The 16,300-nt window shown below is 38.3% G+C and overlaps 1 protein-coding gene across 1 annotated transcript; it reads right to left on the bottom strand.

Moving 5' to 3' along the window:
• Positions 1 to 16: 16 nt before the first annotated feature.
• On the bottom strand, positions 17 to 16,009 carry LOC107658390 (nischarin). Its single transcript, XM_016446916.1, has 21 exons — positions 15,817 to 16,009; positions 15,235 to 15,318; positions 14,946 to 15,128; positions 13,532 to 13,580; positions 12,472 to 12,635; positions 12,185 to 12,280; positions 12,021 to 12,116; positions 10,824 to 10,976; positions 10,662 to 10,730; positions 10,370 to 10,555; positions 10,163 to 10,291; positions 9,826 to 9,939; positions 8,339 to 8,453; positions 6,833 to 6,951; positions 6,694 to 6,746; positions 4,337 to 5,650; positions 3,227 to 3,413; positions 2,425 to 2,575; positions 2,102 to 2,230; positions 1,422 to 1,583; positions 17 to 1,303 (listed from the first exon to the last, which is right to left on the bottom strand). Exons 1-21 carry the CDS (start codon positions 15,895 to 15,897, stop codon positions 675 to 677), a joined length of 4,263 nt encoding a protein of 1,420 aa, XP_016302402.1. The 5' UTR covers positions 15,898 to 16,009; the 3' UTR covers positions 17 to 674.
• Positions 16,010 to 16,300: the final 291 nt, after the last annotated feature.

The raw sequence follows: 16,300 nt of genomic DNA, 5'->3' as shown, positions 1-16,300 counted from the left end.
TGTTATGTTCTGTTTAGCATTTTGTTTCATTTTGTGGATGAAACAAAATATCTGGACATTAAATTAAGAAAAAAAAACGGATTAAAAAAAGCATTTACATTTACTCACATTTATTTAAAAAAATTCAAAGTGCATAATCAGCCAATCAGTAATCTCATGAAGTTAAAAGCGCTCTGTAAACATGTGCTCGGTGGTCTTCCGTTTGAATATCTGTACAAATATGTACAAATAAATGCACAGATTAGTCTCGGGAATACTTTCTAAAATTGAAATAACACGTTAAAGCCGCATTTAGATAAAAAAATGAAAGACTCACTATATATATCTCTTTTTCCATTCATTAAAAGCCATCTGAAAATGATTTTGTTGCCACAGAACAACAAATTTACTTAAAATAACACTGAACTGCACAAAACTGTATGACAGACGTTTCACATTTCATGATGCACGGCCGATTGTACACAGCAGCGGATAAATATGTCTGAAAAGCAGCAAAAAAAAAAGCTACGTTTGAAGCCTGAGACAGAATATATATATATATTACACTCGTGTGGACTCTACAATACAGCTTCCCAGGATGCATTGTGTCAAAACTGTAAAAAACGTTCGTAAAAAGAAATGTTCATCATACTGTGTAGGTGAATACTGCAAATTCTCCATTTTTTTTCCCAACTTCAGCCTGTTAGCTCAACTGGCAGCTCTCGGCTACACAACGTCTCCCACTGGCGAGCCAAGAGCGATATTAGCCGCTCTCTGCTGTCTGCTCCTGGTACAAAAATACACCATTGCACTTCCCCCTCGGCTCCTCCAACCCCCTGCGTCCTGTCGCCCTTCCCGTCACTCTCCGCAAAATGGTCCATGGTAAGGTGGCACAAAAGATCCGGTCCGGGGACGTCGTCGAACACCAGCGTGAGGGCTTGTGGGTAAGTCTGGTAGCCCATCAGCACGCGGTCCAGGTCGCGTATTCGTCGGGCATCCGTGAGGCGGTACTTGTCTCTTTGCGGAGGCTCTTTTGCAAATTCGGGTAGCGGGTAGCTGATGTGGTCTTCATCCAGGAGGAAGACATCCGTGCTGGTGAGTATAAGAGTCTTGGGTTGTAGGACAGTCTGGTTCTGGGCCGTCTGGCCTGGAACGACGTGGACCTGGAATACCAGTACATACAAAAGGATGTTGAAGGAGTGAGACGGTGCCTGAGGGGTCTTCCTCTCCGCTACGATGAAGGTGAGGTCTCCGATCTCTTCCTCGCTTGGATATACGAACTTCACTTTGCTGGAATGGACCAGTTCGTAGTTCTCCATTTTACCTGATTTATGAGGACATACAAATATTTTAACATCAAAAATTGTTTGCTAAACATTCAGACAAAATGTTTAGATAAGCATGAGTGATGTATTGAATATTCACAGTGTAAGTAGACAAACCTGTGCTTTTGTTTCCAAACTGCGAGTAGAAATCCAGCTCAGAAGGTTCAGGAGAGGGAACTTTCTCCAGCAAGGACAAAACCATCATCAGCTGCTGCAGGAACCGATGTGTGCCGTAACCGTCACGGGTCAGACAGGAAATGATGTGATCAGCCGAGGGCCCTTTGAAGAGAAAGGTTAAACTATTAAACTTGAAGTGTTTTCTCGGGTTCATTGCAGCATCAATTAATTCAGAGTAGAAGTTAAAACTGGTGCGAACAAATGCCAAAAATGTGATCTTCTCACAATTGCTCCAGAGAGAAGCAGCAATATGAAATGCTATTTAGTTCCTTAGCAGAGTTGAATTCATGAAGCTTTCGCACAAAACAAACCAGCCAAACTCTGATGTCGAAATGGACTTGTGAAAATTTAAACAGCATGCACTTATACTAGTGTTCTAATAATTTTGGCCACCACTGTATATACAGTATTATATATTGGTAGTCCTTTTGTTTAAAGGATTAGTTCACTCCCAGAATAAAAATATCTAGAAAATTTTTATTCTGGAAGTGAACTAATCTTGTAAGCTGATGATTACAATTGGTGTCAGCTTAATAAATATGTCATCCAATCACGTATATCTTGGACTCATTTTGGATGGAAAATGTGACCAGAAGAGATCATGATCAACACAAACTCACCCACGACTCTGAAGTACTGATCGAACAAGCCCACATTGACGCTCTGCAGGTCTTTTAGTTTTAGGGTGAAGCAGAAGGAGAAGAGGAAATCAGTGTCCTTGTGCTCAGACGGGTTCCAGGTCCACATCACTGCAATATCAATCAATTGAATGAATCGATTTTAATGTGCTATCTAGACTGTTTGACTAGAACAGCATATAGAATAGCATAAGTAAATAAATATAAATTAGTAGGTATATCAAATGAACAACAAAACTGAATATGGCTGAAGATCAGATTAGAATAAAATTGTCACTCCAAATGTAAAGTAAATTTTTGCTCACTTGATTGGTTGGTGAGTGAGGATGCCGTATCATCCAGGACGAAGTAGATGGCTTTGGTGGACAGCAGGACACAGGCGGTCGTCTCCACATCAGGAGATCTGTAGAAGAGCACCGACGTCCACAGGATGTGTTTCAGCTCCTCATTCTCCATCTGCATGCAAACGGTGAGATGAACACCCTAAGTGTTCTGTCTCTTCATTGCATAATACTGCAGTTTATTTAGCAGTTTGCTTAGTCAAGGATTACAATTGCTCAAATGTAGTGTCAGAATTGTTTCTTCCATGCATTTTGTGCTATGAACATGAATGATACCTTGAACCATGCGATGTATTGTTTTGAAGAATACAGGACATGCCCAGGAAAACAGCCACATACTCTATAAACACCTCGAATTAAGAGTAGGGCATTAATGATTGTAGTGAGGGTTACTGATCATGTTACAAATTTCAAATGTTAGGTGTGTTTGTTTACACTTTCAATTCAGTCTAGGATATCCTGTAAAAACAAGACACTGATTGAATAGGAATGAGTGGAAAGAGGTTCAGATAGTCATCCTGAAAACAAGGCAGCTGGCCAAATGTAACACAGTCAAAGTAAATAAACAAACGCACAGGAGTCAAGAGCGCACACAGGAAGAGAGGGGTTGACCGGAAGGACAAATCGAGGAATATACAGAGTGACGACAACAACAGAACCACAGGAAAAACCCAAGAGATTGCTTCTGTAGGGAACATTCTACAGCACAACCATCCAGGAAATTTCCTCGTAGGATCAGAATCTGCAAAATGAGCAAACGACTTGCCTCTGCAATATTGTCATGGAAGAAGTGAACGAGCTGGTCTCCCTTGAGAGACGAGATGAGGAGTAATGAGGAGGAGAGCGAGAAGTGTGAAGGACATTGGTTGTCTTCCATCAGCTGCTGAATGAGGGATTTGGCTGGATACAGCAGAGACAGGGTCAGGTGGGGCCTTGGCACCTCCTGAGGGACACTGTGGAAAAAAAAAACAGTGCAGTATATCTACTGTGAAAACAGCTAAGAAGAACCATTAAGGTTGTGCTAATTAACAAATGCTGCCTTAGGAAAAATTAGTAGTCATTAGCAGACGCATTTTATCTCCTCTGCTGCATTTGGTAGTACCCAGTAAAGATGGTTCATCTGTAAACTAAGGATTAGGGATAAGGTTTGACCATTCGCAAAGACCCGCCCCCTTAGTTACTGTTGCAATACTAGTACCATTTTGTGTCTCTTTAATGTGTTGTTACAGATCGCTATAGCGTCTTATTTTAAGCAGAACATGAAAGGATCATCTCTTTCTCTTTACTAGTTATAGCACAAAATAAATATGAATGAACGTCAGAAGGTATCTTGTTTCAATCATGGGAAGACGTCAATATACACACCATTTTGTTAATCTAATCTCCTGTCTGGTTTGTTTGTCAAACAACATGGAAGATTCAGCGTTATGATTGGTAAGATCACCTGCTAGTCAAATTCCCAGCGAAGGGTGAATTGAAAGACTGGTTAGGGATATAGTAAAATCTTAATTTTAAAATCGTAAAATCGACTTTTTGAGTTGGGATTTCTTGTCTAGTCCGATGAACTTCTGGTTAAGATTTATTGACAATTCTCATCCTAACAGCTATAGCTGCAATTTAAACAATATGATGGTGCCAATTCCCAACCCCAACTGGCGGACATTGAATTTATTGCCAGTAGAAAGCTACTGTAGCTACATGTAGTCCAGTATATTCTTTCTGAAAGTGTCTTGTTAAAAGGCACAAATGCTGACAGCCTTTGCAAGGTTTGAACCTAAAACATTTCAGATACATTCCAGTCTACAGCTTAGGACTGGAGCTAAAATGGCATCTATACATATCTTTGAAAATACTGGTAATGAATGAGCCTCATTACCTGCTGGTAGGTATTCTTTCTGTGGCTGTAGCAGGAGCGGGACAACTGTGCACTTTTAAGTGTCCTTTCTTGGTGCGCTGGAGAGCGATGGTCTTAATTTCCCTCAGATTGGACCGAAGCTGTGTGAATTCTATCTGGAATGTGAACTTGTCTTGTGGAAGGGCAAAAACAACAGTCAGGCGTTCGTGACCTGCCATCAGTTCTACAACATGCTCATTGTAGAAACGCCGAGAGTCTGAGACAGCCCTACACGAACAGTCCTGCTTTGGGTCGAGAAGCGTGAATGAGAGTGGGATACGGGTTACTTTGGAGCAGCTCCGCATTGCACTTGCTTCCGAAGGGTCCCGGGACGCCAGAGTAACGAAGTCTACCTTGAGAATGCAGAGGTGCCGAGAGGTCAGGAAAAGAATCATGGGATTGGAGGTTTGGCTCTGACCGCTTTCAAACAGGCCGATTTGGGACAATACATCCAAGGTAGCTGAGTTCTTTGGAAACTGTGGGTTGTTTGCGACGTTCTTGTCGGAGGTAGATGAGTCTAGATCAAGGAAATGGATCAAGTGTCCGCCTTTAACGCTGCCCTCACTTTCCTCAAAGTCCCAAGAGTTCAGAAATCGTCGGATAAACACTTGAGTGTTAGAGGAGTTCAAAACTTGCTCATTAGTTTGGTCCACATGTGGAACAATGCAAGAGTGCATCTCCTTCAGACTTTGGGCGCCTGAGAAAAAGAACCATCGTGTATTGCTTGACTTGACCTTAAAGGATAAACAAACCTCTGGAATATCAAACTGAAAGGTCTCAATGTTGGTGTACGGCACAACCAAGTCTGTCTCAAGGTTCTCTATTAGTTCTTCCAAAGTACTCACTGGTTCTTCTGACCTTGTGTGGAAAACCACAAGCGAACTGTCCGTTGCCACCAAACAAGATGGCCGCTGACTCAAACCTTCTCCAACACTGATGCAAAGAGACCAAACCACCATTTTTACATTATCAATTGCAGATTCCTTCTTCACATCATCTGGCATATTTTCCTGAATGGTAGACGAGGAGGAACAACCCATGATCTCGTTGGTGTCATCTATTGTCATCTCAAAGTACCCATCTCCAGATTGAGGACTGCCTTGGTCTGTGCCCTCAAGAGTCGTGGTTTTGCAAGGTATCGGAGTTGATTCTTCTATATTAGCCTGGCTGATGTGAGCAGAAAGCTGGTTGGTAAACTCCTGGTTGGTGGTAGCGTAGGACAGTAAGGGAGGAGGTACAAAGAGATTTGAAAGATTTGCGGTCCAATGTTTCCACTCCTCTTCACAGCAACAGGGGCTAAAGAAGAATGAAACGTTTTTGGTTTAGCTTTGGAATCTTGAACATAAAACCATAACTGCTCATCCCTTTAGCACTTCAACACCAGTAACAACCTGTACTTAATCTTCATGGACTGGAAGTTGTGTCAATGTAGGGCTGCACGATTAATCGAATGCGACTGTCATGCGCATTTTGTTAGTAATGCCGGTTCTGTAATCAGCAGGAAATCATCCTCACGTACATAGCCGTAGTTCACTGACAAGTTACGCAAAAAAAAAAAAGTTTTTTAAATCGCAGACGATTTTATTGTGCGATTCTGAAATCGTTCGCGATAATGACAGCTGTTTGCATAGCTTCTCAGTGAACTACGGCTCTGTGAAGTAAATGCTGCTCCATCTGAAAGCATGTGAAAATACCACATTTAATAACATATTTTTACTCGAGTCGAGTGTTTGAAATAAATCCTTCTGTGAGATGATGTGGCTTCTTACACAGAATAAGGCACGCAACATATTTCATAGTATTTAAGCAATGATAAAGGCATTGCATTATAAATATACTTTATTTTAATGAAAATTATAATAATAAGAAATCAGATAAACTGTATATTGCCGTAGTCGTGTGTTTATTAGTCAAGTTGAATCAATGAAAGCAGTTGAATCTTCTGTTTATTCAGCTGCAGCAATAGGCATTTTCTGGGTTTCTTCTGTGAGGCGTATTTGGAGTTTCAGCACGAGAGCACCCTCTGGCCTTTGGATGGAGATTTACTACTGATCACAGAACCGTGCTTCACTGAAAGATACGCATGACAATCGCAGCTTCTGTCGAATCGCGATCTCGATTCCATTTCGATTTATCGTGCAGCCCTACGTCAATGGACAAATGTTTTAGTAACTCTACATTTTTATTACTACCTTAGTCAATCAAAAGTTATAAGGCCAAAAATGTACTCCACTAAAGACATAAACGTAGAAAAAAACAGCTCATTGCAACCACATTTATGGGATACAAGTATGTTTCGGCATAGCAGAAACAAAACAAAAGAATACTTAAGAACTAACCTGCTTTCAAATGTGACCTCCGAAGACAAACTGGAATCAATTTGAGTTTTCACCTGCAAAAAAAGGACCAGTGCTGTGTTCTTGTTTGTTGCTGAAACTACATTACTAATTAATTAATTGTGCTACAATACAAACCAACCTGTGGAATGATATCACAGGCTGAGCTGTAAACATCATAGCATCTCTGGGTAAGTGTAGAATCCACAGGAGTTAATATCTCTTTGGTAATAAAAGCTTTTTCTTTACAAGTAGTTATTTCTGAAAGGGAGACAGATGGAAAGCAAAAGTCATTCTTTAGTCACTAAAGTTTAGTTCACACAGCACAATTCGATGCGGTGATGAAAATGGATGGTGATGATCTGATTTGTTTGTTCAGGCAATATATGCTGTATAAATATATACAGTGTTGCTATGTATATATTTATAAATATATACAGTTTTGCTATACATTGTTACAATATATGCTATGTTGGGAGATATAGTAACAATTCAAATGTCAGGACGATGTCAAGAGACTGACAGACAACAACAACTTGCAGCAACTGAAGAAACAGCTTGAAGAAAAATAGATCTGATTTTAATTCGATTTCAAACCACATATGGATGCATGTTGAATTAAGGCTTTTGTTGTTAAAAATAAAATACGTTTGGAGTCAGACACTACATACCCTCCGCCCATATATGTGTGTGTATATTAATTACACTCTTAAACATTATACAATCCCATATAATGTGTTTTATATGCAAATGAAATGGAATGTATAGATTACGAACTGATGTATAGATGATTACGATTACAATAGAGTATAATAATATCCCATTAATATTTGAGAAACACTATTTAAATCACATTTTTTAGGAGTGCATAACGCTGAATATTTAGATGCTGTTTGCAAAAACGCTAAGTCTATCAAACCACCCGAGGCTGTTGCTTAGTAACTAACACTCAAGAGACAAATATGGAGATCAAATGCTTTATAAATCAGGCCCAATCGCTATTAGAGCAACACATGCAAATTAACCACCACAAAATTCAACGTTTAAGCTAGTTTGATGCTGCACAGGAAAGAAATGGATGCCCATTATACTCATTCAAAGCAAAGATATGAGAAAAATCATTGAGGAATGCTGATGAAACTTGATTTATTTCATCTGCAGTGCAGAAATGGACGCACCAAATCTCTGAAACGCAATTACGACCGGCAGAGCTGCAATAAGTCAGTATGCAGGACTAACTGAACAGAAATGTAAATGAAATTAGATTTAGAGAGATCACTGGTGCAAAGAAAACCATCCAAGTCTTTTTGTAAGGAATAAAAATTCAATAGCTTCAGATTGTCATAAGAAAAGGATTCAATACTGTCTGATTATTCATTTACAATCATAAAGAAAATCACATGATGCAACACAGAGAGCATGCTAATTATCTAATCACGTACATTTTTTTTAATTTTAAAGGTGAAGTGTATTTTTTATTTTTTTTTGATAATACTTTCTCCTCTCCCATTTTTGTATGCAGACACGAGTTTAGGCAAGACTATTTGTTTATCCAATCAGTGACAGATGGGAGTGTTTGAAACAACACTTTTAATTCTCCATTTGTATTCCCCCCCTCGTCCCAGCAGCGCGATACATACATGATTACCTTGACTGGAGCAGGTGGAACGAGACAGAGAGGGGGAGGAAGAGGAGGGCGGCGCGACGAGAGAGGACGAAGAGGACTGTGGCCCGCCCGCGGCCTGTCCCTGGACGTCACTCACCTGACAACAATAACATCAGGCCAAAAACACAGTGTGACTAATTCAAGACCCCTGGAGGTCAATGTAAAGGGTGTGAGGGATTGTAAACATCTTAATGTTCATTTTAAATTTTACAACATGTCCAAACCAGAACGACGAGCCATAAATCGCCATGTTAATCAGTTTTTCCACCCACACTGAAATTTCACTGGTCCAAATCCTGCTCCATAAAAAAAAAACATATTTACTGACTGGCTATGGATTTAATGCTTACTTGGTGATCAAAACATCATGCCTGGTTAGGACACGATGTTAGTACTTACAAAGTAGTGCATTCGTGTTATTACCATAACTACAATTTTTCTGTCTAATTTAATAAAAGCGCAGACTTTTAGCACTTTTTTCCCCAATAACAGTTCAAAGCCTCACTGCCATTTTATTATATTTACAACCATTTTACATGCCGTTTTATTATAGATGATTCTGCCTGATATGCTTTCTTGATTCTAAAATTAAATTTAAAGAAAATAATTTAAATAATATTTTAATTGTTCAAAACTATTTAAATCAACAATAAATAAATAAAAATCCTTAGACTCGAAACAGAACAGCTCTATTGATGTAGTGAGTATTTTTCTGTCATAGTAATTATGGTAATTCAGAGTCATGAGTGCACTGCAATGTTTAAAATATATACTATAATATTACAATAGCATATGCACATTTTAAGTTAATGCATAATCACATTTATTTAACAGCATGACTGCAGACATGTGAAGTGCCGATGATGAGTCTGGCCAGGAGGAGGCGCCACAACTAGTGTCTTTCACTCCACTGGAAAATTTGTGTTATGTAATAGATGCTGACACACCAATGCATCAATGTGAGCATATAAAGCCAGACAATTAATCATCTTTTTGTTGATTTGTCATGTCTGGATATCAAGGTTTAGGCCGATTCACACCTAAAAAACTGTCACAATTAATTAAATGAAAGCCATCAGCACACTCCTTTAAAACACTATAAATATATCACAAATATAATTACATTAGTCAGAAAACCATTAACCTGCCAGATAAAGCAGACTGAATTAGGACCTCTTACATAACATTTTATTCAGCAGGGCTTTTACGTAAATTTGTTTCCATTGTCAACTGACTTTACATAATTTTTATTTCTTTAATTCCTTCTAAGCAAAAGCAAAACAGACAAATAATAATATATGTTAATAGCAAAAATTAATAATAATAAATGTTCATAGTAATAATGTTGTTATGATATTGTAATAATTATAATAATAATGCTGTTAATAATAATAATAGAACAAAATGATCCTTTATCCATTTAATTTACATTTAAAAAAATAAAAACTAATATAAAATCTTCAAAATACCTTTTTCTCATTGTTTGCCATTCGGTCTTTGGCCTCTTTTGCTTTCTGAATGGCTTTTAGCACCTCCACTGTGTCGAGCTCTTTTTCTGTGGTGGTTGTACCATCCAAACACACCTGCATGACAAACATGAATTATACTTATATATATATATATATATATATATATATATAATTATCAATATCAATTTGAAACAAATCCCGAAAAATATCTGAAAAAATCCATCTCAGGATGGAATTTGTTTAGTTTGGCACTCTTTTTTTTCTTCTTGGTGTAATAATACTGCAAAACTGCACAGTAAACAGACCGAACCCTCGATGAAAAGCTCTAGGCCAATACCTCGGAGGCCCGGTCGCAGAACTGGGCCAGAACTTTAGTCCTGTAATCTGGGATGATGCACATGGGGTTATCAGCCAGAGACAGTTTCTCCAGACAGGGAAGAGTGCAAATGTTTTTAATTTCATCCAGCTACAAAAAAACAGAAGACAGAGAGAATTATGCTGGTGTCAGGAAAATAATGTCTAAGCAAACACTGTAATAAACTACCTGTGCTAATTTGTTGCTGCTTAAATCCAAGTTAACCAATGAGTAAAGTTTACTGAGGCCGGAAAGGGTCTCCAGTTGATTCCCAGACAGATTCAAAGTCTTGATATTCCCCAGTTTAGTGTGAACGCCCTCCAGCACCGTGAGTTTGTTGAAGGACAGATCCAGATGAACCAGGTTGTACAAATGCTGCAGTGAACATAATAAGAAATACTAAAAATTCATTGGATTCTAAACGTCACACCTACTTTGCACTTTAAAAATAATATTACGAAATTATCTAGAGACAACACACCTGAAGGTTTTCCACTAGAGACAATTCATTATAGCTGAGATCAAGGAATTCGACTTCAGGAATCAGTTTCTGTACCAAAAAGATCAGGAAAAGCTCAAATTTGCGATCAACAAGGAAAGATAAACTGGTATGTATTTCATATAATGTACAATCATAGCTCACCACCGACTCATCAATGCAGCGTATGAAGTTTCGGCTCATGTCCAAAGTAGTGAGCATATTCCACGTGGGAATGATCGCCGTCACAGGACAGTCTGTATCAACACCCTCAGGTTCCCACTGCGCAAATTCGGACGCTTCGGGAACCAAGATTTCCTATTGAAGACGGAGCATACATTGTCATTCGAATACGTTTCAGCACCAATCAAATGTGACCCTGGACCACAAAACCAGTCATAAGGGTCAATTTTTTGAAATTGAGATTTATACATCATATGAAAGCTGAATAAATACGTTTTCCATTGATGTATGGTTTGTTAGGCTAGGACAATATTTGGCCGAGATGCAACTATTTGAAAATCTGGGGGAAAAAAATCACCTTTAAAGTTGTCCAAATGTTGTCCAATTTTTTGGCTATTGCTAAAAATATACCCAAGCAACTTAAGGGTTAGTTCACCCAAAAATGAAAATTAGGCTGTGTTTTACTCACCCCAGAGCCATCGTAGGTGTATATGACTTTCTTCTTTCAGATGAATCCAGTCAGAGTTATATTAAAAATTGTCTTTGATCTTTCTCTTCTTTACAAATCCTCGTTTTGTACTTCTAATAAGTGACCGTTATTTTGTTTTGATCTCTCCGTTGCACTTCCGCGTTCGTCATTTCTGAGCGGCGCATGCGCAACACCGACCTCATACGTCATACGCCCGGAACTGCTTCCAGTGTACAACAGTGAGCGCAAGCTACATTAAAGTGATTATTACGTTTTAAATATCGACATTTTTCTTGCAAAAACGCATCGATTCGCTACAGGAGGCCTTTGTTCACCCCCCCCCGGAGCTTTTTATTTAACTTCTTTTGGACTGATGCATGCAACACCCGCTGAGTGGCATTAAACAGCTTGAAAGATCAAAGACAATTTTTAATATAACTCCGACTGGATTCGTCTGAAAGAAGAAAGTCATATACACCTAGGATGGCTCTGGGGTGAGTAAAACACAGCCTAATTTTCATTTTTGGGTGAACTAACCCTTTAAGACTGGTTTTGTGCTCCAGGGTCACAAACAGTTTAGAAGTTTGTTGCTTTTAAGAATTTTTACTTGCAAAAACTAAAACGTCGCAACCTTTTAACAGACCCTAAAAACCATCTGTTTTTATTTCTTGATACGCTTTCCTGCTAATATATGTTATTTTCTAGCGTACCTTCATACTGCTGGCTGAGAGATGGATGCTGAGCGTGGCCAGTGTGGGCTTGAGGGAAGGCAGACCTTTGATCTGTCCAGCATCACAATCACTGATCTGAGAATGAACATTAAGTGTTAGAAACTTTGCCCTCCACTGACCCTCAAAAACACAAGTCTCTTCACCTCGATCTGCAGCAGCGATTTAAAGATGGACAGGTCAAACGGGAGGCTTTGCTCCTCTATGTTACTCGTCCCCACCGCTGCTTTCATTCCAGGGATCTGAGTGTGAAGATTTAATGTCAACAGCAGATAAAACATGAGAGTTCTGACACTTTTACATCAACTTCTACTACTATATTTTCAACAGAGAATCTAAAACTTGAGATACCAACAGTGAACCAGTTTATTTATATATACACTGATATTGGCACTAATATTTCACGACTTTTAGTAAAGTGACGAACTCAAACCTTGAGGTACTTGAGGCGGCAGGTGAAGTCCAGGATGTGTCCCAGGTCGGCTTTGGCATCTCCGTTGGCACAGGTTGGCTTGGCGAGTTTTAGCTGCTGTGTGACGGCGTACAACTGGAGCGGCCTGAGGAGAAACACCTCGCCTGCAGCCAACAACTGCTCACCTAGAGGAAGACAAAGCTACTACATTTTAGAGATCTTAATGTCATACAAAACTTATTTTTTTACAGAAATAGAAATACGCAGAAATAACTGAATGAGGATGTATTGAACTGATTAAAAGTGAAAGTAAAGACATTTATAATATTTCTATTTCAAATAAACTCATAATTTTTTTGCACTTTCTGTTCATTAAAGAATCCTGTTAATAAATGTAATGATGCATTTTAAGCCATTTTCAACACTGATAATCATAAATGTTTTTTGAGCAGCAAATCAGCATATTAGAGTGATTTCTGAAGGATCATGTGACACTGAAGACTGGAGTAATGATGCTGAAAATTCAGCTTTGCATCACAGGAGTGAATTACATTTTTTAAATAAATTTCAATAGAAACCAGTTATTTGAAATTTTAATAACATTTGAATTTTTTACGCGTTTTACTGAATTTTTGATCAAATAGATGCAGCCTTTGTTAGATTTCTTACAAAATCTTACCAACCTCAAACTTAAGTGTAGTGTAGTGTAAAACTACTCATATTATGTATTATGCAAATTAGAACGCTAAATAAAAATGATGAACATGTCAATATTTCAACATGAGGACTGTAGAAAATGCATCTAAGGTTATTTTATAATCGGTTTGCATCATTTTTTTTATAACATATCACTGTGAGTTCAATATGAATAACACAATTTTTAAAAGGTATCAGACTACAGTTATGAACCTTTTCTACATTAAAATATTTGATGCCTGATTTCCCTTTAAGCATGCTAAAGTCTCATTTGGAGCATTATTATAATAGCGTAGATTTATAATACTGCCCATTTCATTGTTTTTCAGCCAATGCATGAAATGTTTCAAGCATATAACAACTCTAGGAATTAATAACAACAGACCCTTATGAAAGAGCTCTTCAGCCAGGGCAGCAGCAATTCCACTGATTTCCTGAAAATAATGAAGTTCAAGTCAAAGATGGAAACTCTCACAACAAACCTTTTTCAACTACTACATTTGCTCATTTTAAACGTCCACAAATTATAACCAGTGGCCTTGTTCATTGACTAAACTGCAAAAACAGCAACATCATTGGAATGAGTTTAATGATCTGCATGTGCTTCGTCAACTCATTTCCTGAAAGATTGTACCAGGGGAATGCAGAAATGACTCGGATTTCCCCATGACATCCCGTTTAAAGGAACTTCTCACCCAAAAAATTAAAATTTACTGAAAATGTACACACCCTCAGGCCATCCAAGATGTAGACGAGTTTATTTCCACATCAGAACAAATTTGGAGAAATTAATCCTCTGCAGTGAATGGGTGCCGTCAGAATTAAGAGTCCAAACAGCTGATAAAAACATCACAATAATCCACACAACAAAATTGTTTAGAACCGTTTTGGCTTGTAAACGGTGCTTGATCTCTGCATATTTCTCTCCTGATTCAAACGAGAAAACGTTTTCACTGGATAAAGCAATATTATGGATAGAGGCCAGAAGAAACGGTTTTAAGTTAAAAATCTCTTAATGATGGATTTGTTTCTTACATTCACCCCCGCTTTTCTCTTCACAAGATGTTAATTGATGCACTGGAGTGGTGTGGATTACTTGTGTATTATTGGGATGTTTTTATCAGCTGTCATTCTGACGGCACCCATTCACTGCAGAGGATCCATTGGTGAGCTACTGATGTAATGCTAAATTTGCCAAGGAAGAAACAAACTCATCTACATCTTGACATTTTCTGCCAATCTTTATTTTTGGTTGAACTACTCCTGGTGCTTCTTCAACTCATTTCCTGAAAGATCTCACCAGAAATGCAGAAATAACTCTGATTTCCTCATGATATCCTGTTTTTCATTCTACATATTTTGAGTAAATGAGTTCTAATGCATGTTGATGTGCACAAATTCAACAAAAAAACTAAGCCAATTAAGGACAAATGCATTAACATAAAGCACTTCAGCTCTCCAAAACAACTCAGTCCGGTCATATGCCTATTCCAGACAAAAGTCTTTTAGAGATCAATATCAATAACTCTACTGTCACTGCGAAAACATCGCTTACGGCCAGATAACAGGCCCTGCTGTTCCTAGAACCATTTATACGGCTGAGATAAGAAAATGCAGTGCAACACGATTCATCTTCACAGGATGAAAGCAACAGAGCAAGAGTTGCATGCAATTGCTTTGGATGGATTACACACAAACTCCGGTTAACATTTAACCATCATGTGACTGATATAAAGCAGAGGAATCTTCTGTTTACAATCTTCAGCTTCTTATCAAACACAAAGCACATTAAAACTTACATATAAGTGAAAGAGTAAGAAGTTAGACAGGACTTTGGGGGTCGATGCAGGGAATCTGCTCAGGAGCGTTTGGAGATAAACCTCCAGCTCCTTTTGTCGCTTCTCTACGAGGCTTTTGGAATTTTTGCCGATGATCTTCTTGGGCGGCAACAGATGTTTATCGATCTTCTTCTCCACAGTGAGCTGCAGTCAACAACATTTCATCAGTTTTATCAGTCACTCGCTCTGAACTATGAACAAAATGTTAATATCTGTGGTCTGATCTGTTCCTTTAGGTGACGTAACTAACTTTTTCATGCAAATCGTGAAAGTCGCTGTATCGATGCTTCACAGTCCAACTGTGATCTCCAACATACACCTCTATGATGTAAACCTGAAAAATATATTTTTTTGTTATATTTGTTTTTCATAATCAATATGGATTTATTCACTAATATTGCTCATAAATGGGTAATCTCTGCAAACCAACAAACACCTCTCCACTTTGTCATACAATTCAAAACAATATAACTCACATTGTGCATTATGCAAATAAGCATGCAAATAATTAAAGTGGCCTCTGACACTGTATTAACCGCTATTATTATTATTAATTATTAACAATTAAACACGGGATTCCTTTAAACATTGATACATAATTCCCAAATTTATTTTATTATTAACAAACATTCGCTCTTATGCAACACACATGCTTTATTAAAACGTCCATTTTATCTTAAAGGTTACACAACTGATCTATTAATCAACCAAATATATTTTTAACCACCAAAACTAACAATATAAATCATTTTCATGTATTTATTCAAAAACTGGTATCTTGAACATGAATATGCACAGAACGCGCGACCCAAACGGACCACATCAAACTGACCGTGTAACTCTCCACCAGCTCGGATCCGACGATACGGACGCGTTTCTCCGCGCACGGCTCCGGTAGATGCCGCGCGTCCATCTTCACTTCAGCGCGAGTTTGAGCGCGTCGCCATGAAAAATGCAAACCTAGCTGTCATGTAGCGCCTCCATCTTTGTTGTGGTTTAACGGGAGCGAAGCGCCGCCTTCTCGTATTTCTCACGCACCGCGGCGCTCAAACTCAAAGAGAGCTTTATCGCCCCCTACCGCGTGCGGATGTTACTACTCAATGTTTTCAATTCAAAGTCAAAATTGCTTTATTGGCATGACTGTAAAAAAAATTACAATATTGCCAAAGCTTGGAATATAAGTGCAGAAATAGAATAATAACAATGAAAAGATCAAAATAATAGAAGAAAACATTATAACAATTTAAACAAACAAATTCGAATGTGTGAACATTTCATACCACAGTGTTTTAACATGTAAACACACACAGAAAGGG

Source organism: Sinocyclocheilus anshuiensis, unplaced genomic scaffold (assembly GCF_001515605.1).
Source record: "Sinocyclocheilus anshuiensis isolate Anshui unplaced genomic scaffold, SAMN03320099.WGS_v1.1 scaffold795, whole genome shotgun sequence".
Classification (NCBI taxonomy): Eukaryota; Metazoa; Chordata; class Actinopteri; order Cypriniformes; family Cyprinidae; genus Sinocyclocheilus; species Sinocyclocheilus anshuiensis.
The sequence above is the reverse complement of the archived record's forward strand: the minus strand, read 5'-3'. Positions and strand labels throughout refer to the sequence as shown.

Coding starts and splice junctions, on each gene's coding strand:
- LOC107658390 (XM_016446916.1), bottom strand. CDS start 15,897: ATGGACGCGCGGCATCTACCGGAGCCGTGCGCGGAGAAACGCGTCCGT. Junction 12,117..12,184: donor AATCGCTGCTGCAGATCGAG/GTGAAGAGACTT, acceptor GTTCATTCTCAG/ATCAGTGATTGTGATGCTGG. Junction 10,292..10,369: donor GCAGCAACAAATTAGCACAG/GTAGTTTATTAC, acceptor GTTTTTTTGTAG/CTGGATGAAATTAAAAACAT.